Source organism: Nycticebus coucang, chromosome 15 (genome assembly GCF_027406575.1).
Source record: "Nycticebus coucang isolate mNycCou1 chromosome 15, mNycCou1.pri, whole genome shotgun sequence".
NCBI lineage: Eukaryota > Metazoa > Chordata > Mammalia > Primates > Lorisidae > Nycticebus > Nycticebus coucang.
Window position 1 is genome coordinate 2596986 of NC_069794.1, and position 18754 is coordinate 2615739.

The 18754-nt window shown below is 45.8% G+C and overlaps 1 protein-coding gene across 1 annotated transcript; it reads right to left on the bottom strand.

Annotated features, from left to right (window-relative positions):
• Positions 1–9085: 9085 nt before the first annotated feature.
• Positions 9086–17995, bottom strand: ING1 (inhibitor of growth family member 1). Its single transcript, XM_053563530.1, has 2 exons — positions 17365–17995; positions 9086–11318 (listed from the first exon to the last, which is right to left on the bottom strand). Exons 1-2 carry the CDS (start codon positions 17498–17500, stop codon positions 10615–10617), a joined length of 840 nt encoding a protein of 279 aa, XP_053419505.1. The 5' UTR covers positions 17501–17995; the 3' UTR covers positions 9086–10614.
• Positions 17996–18754: the final 759 nt, after the last annotated feature.

The following is an 18754-nucleotide window of genomic DNA, read 5'->3' on the forward strand; positions in this document are numbered from 1 at the left end:
TGGTGAAGAGAGTTTCATTAACCCTCTTTGGAATTTTGAAAGATAGCTGGCACGGAAGCAACTGCTCACCAAAGTGGGGAAGGAGATGTTCGATGGTCGGATAAGCAGGCAGCTGTGGGATGAATGCTGAACTCTGGACCACATATACATAATAGAGAAATAAAACTTGTGCTTTTCCCACTGAATTGGCAAAGAAAAACAAACTGGAGTTTATTGTTCAAACTGCTTTTTTTTTAAATTTGGGACAGAGTCTCACTCTGTGCCCTTGGTAGAGTGCTGTGACATCCTAGCTCACAGCAACTTCAAACTCTTGGGCTCAAGCAATTCCCTTGCCTCAGTCACCCAAGTAGCTGGGAATACAGGCACCCACAACACCGACCTAGTTTTCTGTATTTTTTTTAATAACACTGGGGTCTCACTCTTATTCAGGCTGGTCTCAAACTTCTCAGCTCAAGTGACCCACTTGTTTCAGCCTCCCAGAGTGAAAGGATTACAGGTATGAGCCACCATGCCCAGCCAAACTGTTCAGTTTTTTTTTTTTTTAAGTAGAAGTAGTGGGGCAGTGCCCATACCTCAGTGGGAAGGGCGCCGGCCACATACACTGGAGGTGGCGGGTTCAAACCTGGCCTGGGCCTACCAAACAACAATGATAACTACAACACCAAAAATAGCTGGGCGCTGTGCTGGGCAACTGTAGTCCCAGCTACTTGGGAAGCTATGGCAAGAGAATTGTGTAACCCGAAGAGTGGGAGGTTGCTGTGAGCTGTGACACCACAGCACTCTAACGAGGGTGACATAGTGAGACTCTGTCTCAAAAAATAAAATAAATAAATAAACAAAGTTTAAGTAGAAGTGGGATTTTAAAACCTTTACGTCCATGAAATGATGGTGTAGGCTTTTGTGAGATTTTTAAATGAGTACTTGATTAGGCAGAAATAACTAGCAGAGTAAACAAAGGCTTTTCCCTAAGATCGGGTAGTCAGGAGAGACTCTTGGGTTCTAAGTCACTTGGAGCCACCTCACATGATGTGATTTGAGGGAAAATTGCTAATTTATGCTTTTTTCAAAATATCTTCCCTACCATCACCAGGGAACTTCCACCTTTACTCAGCATCTCAGAAATTCCTGGCATTAGAAAACAAATTCAGAAAGACAGTAAAATTGTTACTACTGAATAGAAAATTAGCAAGAGAAGACTATGTTTACGGTTTGGCACCTGTAGCATAGTGGTTACAGCACCAGCCACATACACTGAGGGTGGCGGGTTCGAACCCAGCCCAGGCCAGCTAAATGACGACAACTGCAATGAAAAAAAGCTGGGCACTGTGGCAGACGACTGTAGTCCTAGCTACTTGGGAGGCTGAGGCAAGAGAATCACTTTAGCCCAGGAGTTTAAGGTCGCTGTGAGCTGTGACACCACAGACCTCTACCGAGGGTAACATAGTAAGATTCTGTCTCAAAAAAAAAAAAAAAAAAGACTATGTTAGGCAGAACAGATATTCCCTAAACCAGAAACATGTTGCTGAATAAATCAGCATCCCATCCGTGAGTAATGTCTGAGCATGTGCCCCTGGTATGAGCATGTCTATCTATAATTATACACATGAAATATACTAACATACATCATAAAACATGCAAAATAGCAATTTTAAAAGGATAAGATAAAAAAATAAATTATAAGGATTAGTTCTAGTATTTTCTTCTGACATGCCAATATACAATTTTCAGTGACTCGTGGGTGGGGGGCTCACACCATACTTTAGTGCCTAGTAAAATTCTGCAAGAATTAATGAAAAATATATATGTGGCTTGCCTTTCAATTAATACAAGAAACACAAGAGGATGGATAAATGAAAACTGAAGCAACAGCTCATGAGGGAAAGGAAATACGTTTACAGTTAGAGACACTTTAAACTAGACATTTTGAGGGGGAAGGAGGAGAGAAAAGGGACGGAGGAAGAGAGTGGGGGGTGGCTAAGCTCTCACCCAACTGGCTCGATGTGAGGGTAGACAGCACACTCTCTGGGAGAAGGGCTCAACTACAACTTGAACTTTACCTAACAAACACAAACAATGTAACCTAATCATTTCTACCCTCATAGTAATCTGAAATTTAAAAACACGGGATATTTTGATTATGTTTTCTCTTGGTTTGTGTTAAATCTTACTGATTAATGTTTTTTAGTAGAGACAAGGACAATTTGAATTTACATATACTTAAAATGTTAAATTTCAACTTAGCTGTCATAGGAAGAGAGCTATAGCAAGGAACACACTGAAATTCTATAGAATATTAAGAAAGACAGGGAGGAAGCAGCAGCCAGGGAGGAAAGAAGAGCATTGAGGCCAGAAGCATGTAGGTCGAGCAAGTCCTCGCATTGTCTGGGAAGGGATTGCTACTCACCCAGGCCGGTGCATCTGGCCAAGCCACTGCCACCACAGAAGCATCAGTGGACACAGTCCTGGGAAGTGCTCAAGGAAAACTGAGAGTTCCTGAGTGGTCAAGAAAAAAGCCTGGGCGTGCATGAACACAGAGAAGTCTTGTCAAGGCAGCATGGGACACCCCCCCGACTCCCCACCGGGGAGACCAGCCCAGACGCTGTCCAGACAAACCCACCACTCACCCCGGTCTCCAGGAGTCTCTTCACCGTGAAACCTTGGCTCACCCTTTCCTTTGAGCTAGCGTGGTGCCCACTATGTACCTCCACTGCTGTTTAATTTTGACTGTGCTGCAGTCAGTAACTGTAGTCTGTGACTGGGAGACACTGAAGCCAGGCTGTCTTCATACAGACCTGCACAGAGCTCCACACCTAGCCTGGTGCAAAGGGTACACACTCCACAGAAGCAGCCTGAAGAGATGAGAGCTCAGTTACGAGGGAGCTGAGACAAGGCAATGGTGACAGCAATGCCTGTACCAAGGATGAAATGTTAAATATCATCGGAAAACAGAAGAAGGGAAAACATTTTTTACACCTAGTTTTCTAAGCCTTTGCAGTCTGATTCATTAATTGGGCAATTTACCTACAACATAAATGTCTCTTCTGTCCTAGTGGAGTGAATCCAGGTGATTCAAATTAAAGTACAACTGGGCAGCTTCTCAGTTAATTTGATTATAACAACTCACTCATGAGGTTAACCAACTTCCCAAGGAATTCTCTAATCCACATCATGGTGCTGAGTTGCAACCTTGAGAGTTTTCAGAAAGGAAATTGCTTTGATTGTACTTAGAATTTCAAACCAATTACTTCAACTTGAAATGACTGCACCTGGCATTCATTCAAATAATTTCTGTTGGGTCTGAGGACACAGAAATGACCAATCGAGGTCCCTGGTCTCTAAGAACTCAATGTTTAACAGGCAGGAGGGAGTTGATAAGACTAGATCCAGCGAGGTGGCCCTGCACAACCTCAAACTGAATTGACTAATATGTTAAAATATATTTTTAAAATTCATTGCTGAGATGGAAGGAGGTTAATAAAACCCCACATAGGTAAGTTTTTTTTTGAGACAAAGAGTCTTACCCCTTGGGTAGAGTGTGGTGGCATCACAGCTCACAGCAAACTCCAACTCTTGGGCTTAAGTGATTCTCTTGCCTCAGCCTCCCAAGTAGCTGGGACTGCAGGCGCCTGCCACACGCCCCGCTATTTCTTTCTTCTTTTTTGGTTGTAGTTGTTGTTTGGCGGGCCCGGGCTACATTTGAACCCACCAGTTCTGGTGTATGTGGCTGGTACCCTAGCCACTGAGCTACAGGCACCGAGCCAGAGGTAAGTATTTTAATAAAAACAGAAATCTTCCTTAATACCAGAAGTATCCTTCACTTTAGATGGAAGCTGGGGTTCCGGGGCTTCTTCCTGGATGGCTGAATGGGGCCTACAGGGGGAAAAAGGCATGGGGAGAGGGTCACCCAAGACAGAGCTTCCCAACCTTTCTCACAGCTTAAAAAGCCTGAGGAATGTTGCTTAGAGCCTTCTGGCTCAGAGCCTGCCTCAGTTGGAAAGTCCATCAATCTATTTTCACAAAACTGGAACTTCACTTCCATGTAATGGAAACAAGCAATACATCTGCCACCAAGGAAGGGACAGCCAGGGAAGTGTCTTTCTCAACCATGGTACTCAGTGAGGGTGGGAAATCTGGAAACACAAACCAGCTTTCCTGTATGTTTAGTCCGAATTCACACTCCTTACTGTATGGTTTGAGAAACCCCAAGCTGAGATTTTTAACTTAACTTGGTTTCCAGGTTGTTAATAACCTTAGGCAGTGGGTAGAAGTAAAAACAAATCCCCAGTGAAAGAACTCACCTTTAAGTGAGGCATCAACAATTCCTACATGTAAAAGTCCAAAGATATTAGTTGGTGACAATAAAAAGAAATAAGCAAATAAAATTTTTAAAATTGCAAAATATAAGGAAACAAGGCAAGATAAATAGTACATAATTAGATAGTATACATAAATGCAAATCAGAAATCACAACAGATATAAATGGACTAAACTCTTCAGTTAAAAGACAAAGAAGGCTATACTGGATTATAAAAAGAAAGAAAATGTACCTACATGCTGTTGCAGAGACATATCTAAAAGATGAATACAGAGAAATATTAATAAGTAAAGGATGGTAAGGAATGTAATAGAAAAACAGAAACTGAAAGAAAGTCAGCTACCTATATTAATATCAAACAAAACAGACATAAAGGCAAAAAGGTCACTGGACATAGAGTTGACACATCATGATAAAAGGTTCCATTCAAAGGGGAAAATATAACAATTCTACACTTGATAACACAGTCTCAAATATAAAAAGCATACATTAAAAACAAAACAGATTGATTTGTATAGATAATATTTGAGGTATTTTAAGAAACAAACATTGATGTCTTTCAATTGTCAAATCAGGTGATGCTGTTTTAACCTCCAGTGTTTCTATGAAAATATGTGATCTTTTTCTTTGCCTGAACTATTAGACACCATTCTACATTAGATGGGCACCATTAATATCATTTACTCCATGGAAATATAATAGCAGACATAAAACACACGAGACAAATCTAAAAAAGAAAGAATAAAACAGAGAAATTAACTAATTACAAACTGAGAAATTTTTTTTTTTTTTAATTTTTTTTTTTGTTTTGTAGAGACAGAGTCTCACTGTACCACCCTCGGGTAGAGTGTCGTGGCGTCACATGGCTCACAGTAACCTCTAACTCTTTGGATTACACGATTCTCTTGCCTCAGCCTCCCGAGCAGCTGGGACTACAGGCGCCCGCCACAACGCCCGGCTATTTTTTTGTTGCAGTTTGGCCGGGGCTGGGTTTGAACCCGCCACCCTCGGCATATGGGGCCGGCGCCCTACTCACTGAGCCACAGGCGCCGCCCACAAACTGAGAAATTTTTATACACTTCTCTCAGTAAATGACAGACTAAGCCAAAGAAAATTAGTAAAAATATAAAACATTTAAACAGCGTGAATAACAAACTTGACCCAATGGAAACACGGAAACTTGTAAACTTGCAAACCTGCTGGGTATTTTCTGTTCCCCAGTCCCAGATCTGTCTGCCTCTCCTCACCGTGTTGTGTGTCTTGGGGGGTTGATTCCACAGACGGCATCACCCGTCTTCCTTAATCTCTGCTTCCAAGTTGAAACCAGCCAAGGGAAGTTCATCAGCGGACGATTGGAAGGTGGAGGAATAGAAAGGTCAGAGTACATTCCCCTCTTCTTGCCTGATACAGCAACATGAGCTGGAAATCCTGCATCCCATCTATAGCTGATGCCAAATGGATCCTATTTGCTATGGTCTAAATCAGGGGTCCTCAAACTTTTTAAACAGGGGGCCAGTTCACTGTCCCTCAGACCGCTGGAGGGCCAGACTATAGTTGAAAAAAAAACTATGAACAAATTCCTATGCACACTGCACATCTTATTTTGAAGAAAAAACACAAAACAGGAATAAATACAATCACACCGCCTCATGTGGCCCACTAAATATTCAGATTCTGACACCTAAAGGAAATGGTATCAAGAGGCGAGGCCCCGGGAGGTGATCAGACCATGAGGCTCTTCCCTTAGGAGAAAGACTAGTGCTCTCCTAAGAGGCCTAAGGGAGCTCGTCCCACCTTCCCACCATGCCAGGCACCATCCATGACAAACAGGCCTGCAACTGGGACCCTGAATCTACTAGTGCCTAGATCTTAAACTTCCTGGTGTGAGTTAGAATATTAAGCACCAACCCCCCAGCAGAGGACTGAAGAGACCCCTCTTGGCTCAGAGGGCTCCAGAAAAGCCCTGATGCTATGTTGCCAAGGGAGAGAAGGCCAGACACGCCTCCTCACGGCCTCCCTGCTGCCCGGTGGTAACCACGAGAGGCTAAATCATTAGCAGGCCCAAGGCTATAGCAGGCAAAGCTTCAGTCACACCTGCAGGCAATCAATCTACTTAACAGATTGCTCGAGTTTATCAGTGCTGCTATAGCAATGAAAATAATTTTATGGTTGGGGGTCACCACAACATGAGGAACTGTATTAAAGGGTAATGGCATTAGGAAGGTTGAGAACCACTGATCTAGAGTTACCTATACCTCAGGTCACCGGTGTAGTCTCCTGTCTGCTCCATCCAGGCGACCCTTTAATACAGTTCCAAACGTTGTAGTGACCCCTAACCATAAAATTGTTTTCACTGCTACTTCATAACTGTGATTCTTGCTACTGTTATGAATCGTAAGGTAAATATCTGAGCAGACCAGACTACACCAGTGACTTGAGGCATACATTACTCTAGATCAGTGGTTCTCAACCTGTGGGTCATAACCCTCCCCCCTTTTTTTTTTTTTGTAGAGACAGAGTCTCACTGTACCGCCCTCGGTAGAGTGCCGTGGCGTCACACGGCTCACAGCAACCTCCAACTCTTGGGCTTTACGCGATTCTCTTGCCTCAGCCTCCCGAGTAGCTGGGACTACAGGCGCCCGCCACAACGCCCGGCTATTTTTTTTTTTTTGTTGCAGTTTGGCCGGGGCTGGGTTTGAACCCGCCACCCTCGGCATATGGGGCCGGCGCCCTACTCACTGAGCCACAGGCGCCGCCCCCCCCCTTTTTTTTTTTTTAGTTTTTGGTTGGGGCTGGGTTTGAACCCGCCACCTCCTTTGAGCCACAGGCGCCATCCTGTGACCCCTTTTTAACAATGAAAATACAATTGTGGCATTAGGAAAGTTGAGAACCACTGCTCAAGATGGAGATGAGCCTATACCTGCAGCACACTGCCTTAAACATGCACAAAGCTTGTCATCATTTTGCTTAAGAGAAAGGATTAATATTTTAATCTATTTTACCTGGAAGTACATAAATGTGAACTACGAAGGATGTTTCAAGTGTCTACTCCTTCAAACATAGGATATAGTAATGTGAAATGGCTTTTACTTTGATAAAAGCTTTATTACTTTAGCACTGGCAACCACTGATAGTCTCAAGTTTTGAGATGACTTGCATAGCTCAAATCACACCCAAGAAGAACCACTAGTCAAGGTCTAGCTCACTGGAAGTCACGTCCCTGTAGGGCTGTGACTCCCATAGGTCCCTCCGCAGCACGGGGGGGACTGCAAACCCCCCTCTACACTCCACCCCTGGAACTCCACAGCTGCTCAATGAACACCTGATTGATCTATGAAGCTTCCTTAGTTCAGTTTGAAATACAAAGTATTACATGATGGCAGAAACATTTTAGACCTTTTATCTGAACTGTAATAACTTGATTATACAACAAATATGTATTGAAATTCTAAAATATAAGCAACCGTTCTACATTAGGAAGCTTTTCACTAATCAGTTTTTCAAAAAAATTCGGTCTCAGGGTTACTAGGATCTATCTAATCATGATCTACCAGGGGTCCTCAAACTGCGGCCCGTGGGCCACATGAGGCGGTGTGATTGTATTAGTTCCTGTTTTGTTTTTTTTTACATCAAACTAAGATATGCACAGTGTGCATAGGAATTTGTTCATAGTTTTTTTTTTTTAAACTATAGTCCAGCCCTCCAACAGTCTGAGGGACAGTGAACTGTCTCCCTGTTTGAGAAGTTTGAGGACGCCTGATTTAGACCCTAAATCTTGAGTGTTCTGAGTACTTTCTGCAAATTTTTACTGTCCACTGGCACTAACAAAAGTGATTTTGCAGCTGCCAAATTCAACAAAATTTGCGTAATTTACACATTTTTTAAAAGAAAAACATAATTAGCCATTTGTCCATATTAGAAACTTCATTAAAGGTAGGGGGAAAGTATCCAGCATTTGAAGTATGTGGCAGCCCTTATTCACTTAATCTATTTCTTAGAACCATCTTATGCAAAATAGATATTTAAAAAGTGAAGAACTGCAGATTAAAGGTTAGCAATTTATTTAAATCGACACCCTAAGGGGCAAAGTGGGGTTCCCACACAGCAGGTGTTGCCTCTGTTGTCCCTCTATACCAAAACTATGAAGAAATGCAGTTATCAGCAACTATGTTCCACTGAACCTTCACTCCTGAAACTTAGTTTCATTATCAGCTCCAATTAAAGAAGTGAAAAATTAGTATAGAACTTGTGTAAGCAAAGATTTTCCAACTATATTGCTATTGGATTTTTACCAAGCATTTTAAGTCTCTAACTTACTTTTTGTTCATTATTTATCAGGGTCATCTCATCAAATTTAAACACTCAAGGTTCTTTAATGTTCTGGAGTTATGCTAAAGAGCAAACACCTATTTGTAGGCACTAATATGTCCAAGGTTCAAATTTTAAAGTAGGACCCAACTATAATTTGCATTTTTCTCCTAAGTAATCATCTATAATGGGAATTCACTGTAAAACAGTTAGAGAATCAGGGAATTTATGTCTGGTACAAATAACTTCTGTAAGTGGACTATGGGGGGACTGTCACAAACTGGTAACTCAAGGAACTAGGCCTGGCGGTCAGTATAGGGACTTGGCTGACCATGGACATTCTACTGTCATTGCCTATCAAAAGTAAACAATCAGAAAACAACTGTTTTATAATAAATACACACCACAAAGATACTTAAGATTCTACAATGTCATTACTCAATTCTTCCTTGCAGTAGCTTCATAGAGACTGTGAACAGATTGGAGAGAAACTGATTTCACCAAGTTTGAAGTTAAAGTGAACAGTCTATCAGCTATAGTGAGGATACTACTGACCCTTTCAATGTGTGGGCAGTTAGGGACCTGGACCATCAATGCTGGATGCTAGTCTAAACCAAGTCAGCAAACTATTTCTGCATAGGGCCAGGAAATCACTGTGGCTTCTCAGGCCAAATGGTCTCTGCTGCAACTACTCAACTCTGCCGTTTTCCAAAAGCAGCCACAGACAATTTGGAAGCAAACATGCATGGCTGTGTTCTAACAAAGCTTTATTTATGGACACAGCATTTAAATTTCATATTAGTTTAGTGTGTCCTAAAATGATTTTTTTTTTTTTAGCCACTTAAAAGAGACCATGTTTAGCTCACAGACCCATACAATTATGGTGGTGGGCTGGACTAATAAGTGACTCCCAGTCTAAATACACGAGGGCTCCCAGCAAAGAATCTGGCCAGATACGCCTGTATTTTTCATAGCATGCGGCTGGATACTTCTGGACAGGCCTTGTATATTCCCGACATTTATTTGCTGGTATTAGGTAACTTCTATTTCATCATTAAGTGAGAACAATGATAAAAATTTTGCTTAAGGCTTTGTCTAAACAGTTGGCATTTAAAATGTTAAGACAAAAAATTTTAAACTTCTTATGTCAAAATTAAATGTACTGCTAGAGGAAAAAACTGGCCAAGCGTCATTTATTTCTTGACGTAACATCTGTACAGCTCTCATACACACAGCAGGAAGCACACCATAGTTTCACAACAGCATCTGGCTGTACGTCCAATTATAATACAGCAAGTTCACGGGAAATGTACATTTATACACCTTACATAAATTAAAGATGAGTACACTGTGATTTGTGATAGCAAAAGCGTGATTGGAAGTTCCAGGAATGGATCACTTCTGTTTAATAAAAATGTACCCAATTATTTAAAAATGGCCGTTTGGGGAACAGGCCAGTATACAAAATATTTGTCATGTAAAATTTAACCATTTACCTTTTTAAAAAATAATTTTCAAGCTTTTTAAACCTTTGTCATTGTATCGTTACACGGATATACATTATGGTAGCAAGAAACAAATTTACTATAGGCTGTATTTTTGGCAACTTGACTAATTTTAAAAAAATTTTCATAAAGTAATAACAGTACTTTCATTAAAAGAAAAAAGTGAAATCTTTTCTTTCCACATTTAATGTTAGGTTGCTTTTAGTCATCCCTCCCCCCCCAAAAAAATCAGTCTGAGACTTACTTAAATGTTTAAGTCAAACCTATGTTTGTAGTTTCTAAAGTGCTGACCCACAGACCACTTTCTTGTTACACACGTATACCAATAAAAACAAAAGGCCAAGAGAATCACCGCCACCCCTGTAAAAGGAACAGCCGCTTTTCTAACGTTCTTTAAAAATACACATTTTACAATCCTGGCACCTCCACAAAGGCGCAGCGTAATAAATACACGGTCCGCTCCGCGCCCTCCCGGGCGTCCACAGACTACCTGCTGTACGCCCGCTCTTTCTTGGATTTCTCCAGAGCTTTGTCCATGGTTTTCTCGCTTTCCCCACGACATTTGGGACAGTACCACTTGCCCTTTGGTTTATGGTTGAGGCCCACGCACGAGAAGTGGAACCACTCGATGGGGCACTCGTCGTTGTCGCAGCCGATCATCTCTCCGTAGGAGACCTGGTTGCACAGACAGTACGTCGGCTCGTTGGGGTCGATGGGCAGGTCGGCGGGCGAGGCTTCCCTTTCGGCTTTGGCCTTGGAGCGTTTCTTTTTCTTGGAGGTTTTTGCTTTCTTCTCCTTGGGCGTTCCCGAGGTGATGTCGTCGTGGTCGTGATTATTAGAGGCGTTCTCCCGATTCTCGTTGTTGCGCTGGCGCCGCGACCGCTTGTTGTTGGGCTTCTCCGCCTGCGCCATGGCCTCGCCCTTGGACTTGTCCTGCCCGGCTCTGCCGCTGTTGCCCGTGCCGTCGCTCACCTCTTGGTGAGCCTCGAAGAGCTCCACGTGGCTGTCCACCTGCCTGGCCCGGTTCTCCACCAGCTCCACCATCTGGCTGACGATCTGGATCTTCTCGTCGCCCAGCTCCTGGCTGCGGATCAGGGCCCGCTGAATGCAGTGCAGCACGCGCCTCTTCTGCGCGCCGTCCGCCTCGCGCTTGAAGCGCTCGTAGTGCTCGTCCAGCTCCTTCAGGATGTCTGCAAGCCGAGAGAGAGGGTTACACGGCCGAGCCAGCACACCGCCTTCCGCTCAATTCTCTCGTCTACAGAAAGTATGCAAGGCCTCCCGGATTAAAAAACTCGTACAACTTGTACAACTTTCTGGAACATTTTTTTCCCCCATTGAATATCTTTGAAACTAATTATAAATGCTAACACAGATCCATTTAGCAAAGTGCCACCAAGCACCCCGAGGGACTCTGGGTCCAGTTCAGAAACGAGTGTGCAAATACGCGTGCAGTAATTAAGGGGAAATGTTCAAATTAGGTAAAGTGCTTGGACCTAAGCTTCCAACATTTTCTATTAAATTAATGATTATGTCCTATATTGCCATAATTCTTATTTGAATATTTCATTTGAATACAATTATTAATATAATTATGGAATAAATTCATTGTATTATTTATGAACATATAATTTAATCATTTCTTAGAATTTTTTTGAATTTCTATATTTTATGTTACGCATTTTTTAAATTATTATGGGTATTTTTAATACAGTAGAACCTCTGTAAGCTGAACACCAAGGAAAGGACTAACAAACTGGCATAGAAGTGATCACCACCAGGAGCTGGGCCTACTGTGCTAATACCTACACACGGTGCGCGTCCAGTCTGTGAAAATCAGGACAACTTAAGGAGGTGGTCAATTGAGGAGGGTCCACTGCAGTTGTATATCTTTATATGTTACATGAACATATTGACAGGCACACAATGTGAATTAATCAAATCAGGGTAACTGCAGCATTATTACTTCTCTGTTAGGAATGTTCCAGTTCTATTCTTTTAGTTATTTTAAAGTATAGCCTAACTTATTGTTGATTATAGTCACTTTGTTGTGCTATCAAATATTGTTCTATCTAGCTATATTTTTGTACCCATTAACCATCCCCACTTTACCCTCCCCCCCTTTCTGGCCTCTGGTAACCATCATATACTCTGTCACCACTTTTTTGACTATTTTATTCAAATTAAAATATACCTTTATTTTCTTTACTTTAACATATCAATATCAAGAATCCCCTATTAAACTGGAGAATGTAGGCTGGGCACAGTGTCTCACACCTGTAATCCTAGCACTCTGGGAGGCCAAGGCTGGTGGATTGCTTTAGGTCAGGAGCTGTAGACCAGCCTAAGCAAGAGAGAGACCCCGTCCCTAAAAATAGCCAGGCACTGTGGTGGGCGCCTATATTCCCAGCTACCCCGGAGGGATGCAAGAGAACCTTCCTAGTTCAAGAGTTTGAGTTTGCTGTGAGGTATGCTGTCACAGCATTTTACCCAGGGCATCAAAATAAGACTGTCTTGGCTGGGAGCACATAGCACAGTGGTTACAGCGGCCACATGCACCAAAGCTGGCGGGTTCAAACTGGGCTGGGGAAGCTAAGCAATAATGACAACTGCAACAAAAAAATAGCTGGGTGTTGCGGCAGGCACCTGTAGTCCCGGCTACTTGGGAGCCTGAGGTAAGAGAATCGCTTAAGCCCAAGAGTTGGAGGTTGCTGTGAGCTGTGATGCCATAGCACCCTACCAAGGGTGACACAGACTCTGTCTCAAAAAAAGAAAAAAAAAGAGAGACTCTGTCTTAAATAAATAAATATATTTATATAATAGTTCTGTTAAAGAATGCATTAAGAGACCAGGTCCAGATGATTTTGTGACCAAGGCCCTCAGTTTATCAATCACTTCATGTTTATTTTAGAATGCTATTCCTCTAATTACTAAAAACACGAGTGATTTGGTCACAATAAACCAGACAACCTAGCCCTGAATTAAAACAAAGATGACAGATTTTACTTTTGCATTAAAATCATTTACTTAATGATTTTAATCATTGCATTAAAATCATTTAAAATAGTTATTATGTGGGTAATTACCAAAGTTTTGAGATACATAAAAATCAAGAAATGTAAAATCCACATGGACAGAAACAAAGGAAGCCCTCCCAGCACCACTGATAAGCTGACCAAGGTGAAAGCTGTATGAGTGAATCATAAAGCAGCTGTAACTTGGAAGTGAAATAATGGACTGTAACATAGTCTGTCTCGTGACCTATGTATTCTATGTTCATGTTATAAATAATGTAATGGACTATTACATTGTTAATAATTATATTCAACTGAAAATATCTTCACATCTATTAACAATAATTTAAAAATATTATCAAAAACAAAAACAACTTTTAAATTCAAACCTCCTTAGGCAGGTTAGAAGACAGAGTATGTGATTTTAAAATGTAATTAGGCAATTTCATAAGAAATAAAAGATTTTAAATAATCTAATTGAAATAAATGAAGTAGGAAGATGGGTGGAGGGAAGGTGGTTGGTGGGACCACACCTATGGTGCATCTTACAAGGGTACATGTGAAACTTACTAAATGTAGAGTGTAGATGTCCTAACACAATAAGAAAATGCCAGGAAGGCTATGTTAACCAGTTTGATGAAAATATTTCAAATTGTATATAAAACCAGTGCACGGTGCCCCATGATTGTGTTAATGTACACAGCTAACATTAAATAAAAAATAAAAAAAGTAAATATTTTTGCAAAAAGCTTATATAAATATACAGAATTTCCCAGAGCTATTTTTCTGAAACAGTAACCATTAAATTAATTTTTCTCCTAAAACCCTTTGCAGCCGCTTAAAACCAGGCAACGACATTGTTTCCCAACTCCAAAGTGTCCATGCAGGGTGAGTGGAAGAGAATATCTAAAACACTGCCAACATCCTTTCCAGATCTTAGCCCCAAATAGTGCAAGATGTACACTAGAGTGAACCATTTGAACTTAAGCCAACACTGAAGCTTACCTAAATACTAAGTATTCTCTTTCAGGCTACACTCTTTTATAAAGGAAAATAGGCATTTCAAGATGACCCCTCCCCCAATTCCTTAATCAAAGGGAAGGTCAGGCTTGCAGGCTGAATAATACCAACAGTCCCCTCAGAATGAATGCTGTTAGTCAGATTCCCAATGGAAGATAAAAAGCCTTAGGCATCTAGGAAGGACTGCCCTACAGAGATCCTTCACTAGGAAACTCTGTGCTGGCCTCTCAAGAACAAGGGTGTGTCAATTGTAACCTTAGGTCTGCAGTCTAGGCCTTGTTCCTAACACTGAAGTCTGATTCCACATTGATAGTGTTGATTACAAGCTTATCTTCCCAGGTGCAGAACAAAGATCGGATGAGATCAATCGTTCCTCCAGCTACCCAGATGGATCACAAGTTACAAAATGATATCATTTGGTTTAATCAGTACTCAATTTTCTAAAGACAATATATTGACATTTCATAAAAAAAGAACAATTCTATACTGCTAATTTAAAATTTAGTAAACATACAGCTTTTACATCACAAGCAAGCTTACATCCAGATGAAGCCTCACTTGTGGGAAGATAAACACATATCCCAATCACAAAATTAAAAAGACGTAATTCTCTTACCTACACAACATCAATATATGTATTTCTTAGATGTCTCAAGCAAAGTGCTCTACCAACAAAAGCCACTAGGTACAGATATTATAAACGCAAAGAGAACAATGACACCAGTACTAAATAGGAAGGCTTCCTGCCAGATACCCTGCTGCTTCAGCTCCAAAGGCTCAGCGTCAAACTGCAGCGCAGTTTTACTAAACCTGTCCCACAGCAACGTTACCGTGGGAAAGCGAGTATGGAAAGAACCGATCACAAGAGATCGTAGCCAATTTTTATTTGGTTTGTCCAATTACAAAAAATGTACTTTAATTTTACACAAAGGTTGCAACTAAGGTCTTTATAACAGACTTTCCTGGATGAACTTTTTAATGATTCAAGCAACCTCTAGTATAGCTTAAAATTGATAAACCAATTATAATCCATCCTTATGGAGTAACCTACAACAGATACAAAGCAAAAGACTGTGAACCAAGTTTGGCTTACTACAGAGTGGGTCTGTACATACCAAAGCTTCATCTCAATTATGTACAGCAAAGTCCAACCGGATGAGCCGCGACAGTCACGAAGGATGAGGGAGCTCCAAGCTCTTCCAGCCTCGCGATTAAAACGCACACCGGGGTCAGGGCCACTACCCTCCCAAACGCCAAAAGGCTCAAAATCCCTGGATAACCTGACGTCAGGCTCTTCGCAGTAACCACGAGAGGGGCGAGCGGCTTGGTGGGCATGCTGACATGGAAGTAGGAACATTTTAAGGACGGATTTTTTTGTCATCTTAACACCAAGGGAGGTGAATTCACCCCGCCCCGCGCGCTTTTTTTGCCAAGCGCTGGGAATCGTCCCGGCCGCCGCTCCCTTTCCGGTCCGGTCCGGGGATCAGCTTCTAGAAAAGCCCCCAAGCTGGCGCCCCCAGCGGTCACTCACGCTCTCCAGGTCACCCGCAGCCGCACCCTGCGGTCAGGAGAGAGGCGGCCCGTGGCCCTTTGCGGACTAGTCCTCTGAGTCGCCAGAACCGGCAGGTGGCCCGAGCTTTCTCCCCAGCCCACAGCTGTCACCATTGCTCCTCGGCCGGAAGTGACTGACCTCAGAGGGGCATTAGCCTCCTCCCGCCAATAGAGAGGGGGCCAGGGGGCGGCACGCCACGCCCCGAGAGATGCCGCGGGTGAGGATCGCCTAGACGGAGGGCGGAGGCGAGGAGGAGCACCAATCACAGAGCAGCGCCAGAAAGCATGGCCCGCCTTATCGGTACCAAGGGCCAATCCAAGGCCAGAGGCCGGGCGACCCGAAGACATTCATATCTTCTCGCCCTCCTCCTGCCACCCCGCCCCTCTTCGAAAGAGAAAAGAAGGCAGCGAAACACAGACTCATGCCAGTCACTGCACAAGACCCGCCTCCATCCGTTACAGCGACCAATCGTTCTACAGAAGGCTGATAAGAACATGCCACGGGGAACATCAAGACCAATCAAAGGGAGGCTAAGGCGGGACGTTCCGCAATATGCTAATGAGATTCCTATAAAAAATCACTGCGAAGCTGGGTCTTGGGTAGAGCGCGCAAGGGCGCTTTGCCCGTCGGAGGATCCTTGTGTTGTTGCCGGAAAGGTCGATTTTTCACCCTCCCTCCGAACCTTCCGTTCCCTGCTGCGCAGCCCGGTAAACATTAGTAAACTCCGAGGGACGATCCACGTTCAAAACATAACCCCCATAGCTTTGCCTGACCTCGCAGGAAAGTTTCCCGAACAGCCAACAATTCCCGGAGGATAGGAGCCCTCCACCTCTCTATGACACTCAGGGCGGCACGGTCTGCGGAGAAAGACCCACAGGTTCTCTCTCCTGCCACGTTCCCCTCCAAGCCAGTAAACTACCCGCGCCCCCCGAGTGCGGCGCAGATGGGCGCCTTCCTCGCCTCCGCTCCTCCCCTTCCCTTCCTCACCGCACAGAGAAAAGCCCTCGTCCTCCGCAAACTGCACGGCGGCATCGCCCCTCTTGGTCGGCCCCTGCTCCGCGTCCAGCGCCAAGGGAGGGCCGGAGAGGGCTGCGGAGAGGCGGGGGCGGCCGATCGACCCCAAGCCGAGTACTACACCGTACTTTATGTAACACTCGATTCAGGACTGGGTGGGGGCTGGCGATGAGGGGCCGGGGAAGCGGCTGCGATCCCGAACGCCGCGCCGGGTACGCGGGAGCCCCCGACTCGCAGCCGCCCCCCTCCAGCAGCCAGTCTCCGCGCCCTAAACGCCCGCACATCCTTCCATCTCGCGCCGTAAGCTGCGCCCCTTCCTAGAGGACGCGGCGGAGCCCGGCCGCCCCCTCCCCCGCAGCACCCGCCTCATCACTTCACTACAAAGAGCGCTTTGGTCGCGCAGCCTTCCAGCCAGACCTCTAGTGCCTCCTTCCTCCTCCGTGTCCCGGGCTTTGCACACAAGGACCTTGGCGAATCAAAGGCGCCCAGACCTTTTGTTCCTGCCCCGCCGAGGGCCGCCGCCGTGGAGCCGGCCGCTTCCTCCGGTTCACGGCAGGACCGGCCCGGCCCGGCCCGCGGCGCGCCTGGACCCGTGGGGATGGAGGCAGCCGCCCCCGCCCATCCATCACCCGGCCGTACCTTGGTATTTCGCGTCGATCTCCCGCATCAGCGAGACGTTCCTCTGCAAGTCGAAAGGCAGAGACTCGATGGAGTCCAGGTAGTCCTCCACATAGTTCACCAGGTGGACCTGCTCTCCGTTGGCAGGACTCAACATGGTTCACCCCGGAGGTCCCCGGCGACTCGGCGCGGCTTTCCGCTTCCTCCACTCCCCGCCCCCCTCAAAAAAATAGCACTGCAAAATGCAAAGCCCTCGCTCTCTTGGCGCCCCCCCGCCGGCTCCGGCCCCGGCCCGGCGACTACATCTGCCGAGCCCGCCGCGCCGCCTTTGGGGCCGCGGGGACCCCGGGCGCCTGCGGGCGCGGGCCGCTGTGGTGGTGGCTCCCCGGGCGCACGCCCCGGACGGCCGCGCAGGCCCCCTCCCAGGCGGCGGGGCGGGAGCGGGGGGCCGCGCGTACGAGCGCGCACACACCGGCGGGAGAGGGCCGAGCGCCGCTGCCGCCACCGCCCACTCGCCCGCCAGGCCGCGGAGAGAAGCGCAGCGGAGCAGGCAGCGGGAAGGGGCGCGCTCCGCCGCCCGCCGCGCCGCACTTGTCCAACGTGGAAAACCCAAATACCAGTTTCAAACACTTGGGAAACATTCAGCCCCGCCGCGGAGCGCGCATGCGCCCCGCTCCCCCCTGCTCCCCACCGGCGGCAGCCCCGCCCCCCACCGCATTCACGCCCCTCACGGTCCCGGGCCGGGGGGCGGCGGGGCCCAGAGGCCAGCCCGCGGGGGGCGTGGCCTTGCCCGTCACTTTTGCCCAGGGCCAGGTTCGCCGAGGGGACAGCCGCGGGGCCGCTGGGGTGGTGGCGGCCGGTGAGGCGCAAACTTTACTAGGAGTTTGACACTTGGTGGCAGAGCCTGTTCGGTGGCGCTGCAAGGCCCCCGAAGGACGCAAAGTGGCGGCCTGCTTCGCCGAAAATCCGAGCGATACCGAAAGGTCTGAGAGGCTGCCGCCTCCAAAATGTCAGCGCGCACCAAGCCACCACCCATTCTTCTCTCAGCCCCTTACTCTTCCCCGGTCGCTGCCCCGCAGCGCAGTATAAGTACCAGCTGGCACAGACCTGGCAACTCCAGGAGCCAATAGACCTGCCGCCCTTACCTGGGCAGCCCAATCAGGACGGAGAGAAGGCGGGGCGAACGTGGATAACTCCTCCTTGGTTCTAACTACTAGAAACCCAGGTCCTCTGGGAGGTGGAAGTAAAGGGCGGGCCGAAGCGCTGACGGAAGTGGTGGCGCATGCGCGCTTGCCCTTCCCAGCTGCGGCCGCGGGCCCGCGCGGGAGCAAAGCTAGCCTTAGCCACCGGACCACCATTCCCAGCAGCCTCTTCGGCTCCCGCGCCTGCGCCGCTCGTCACTTCCCTCCCT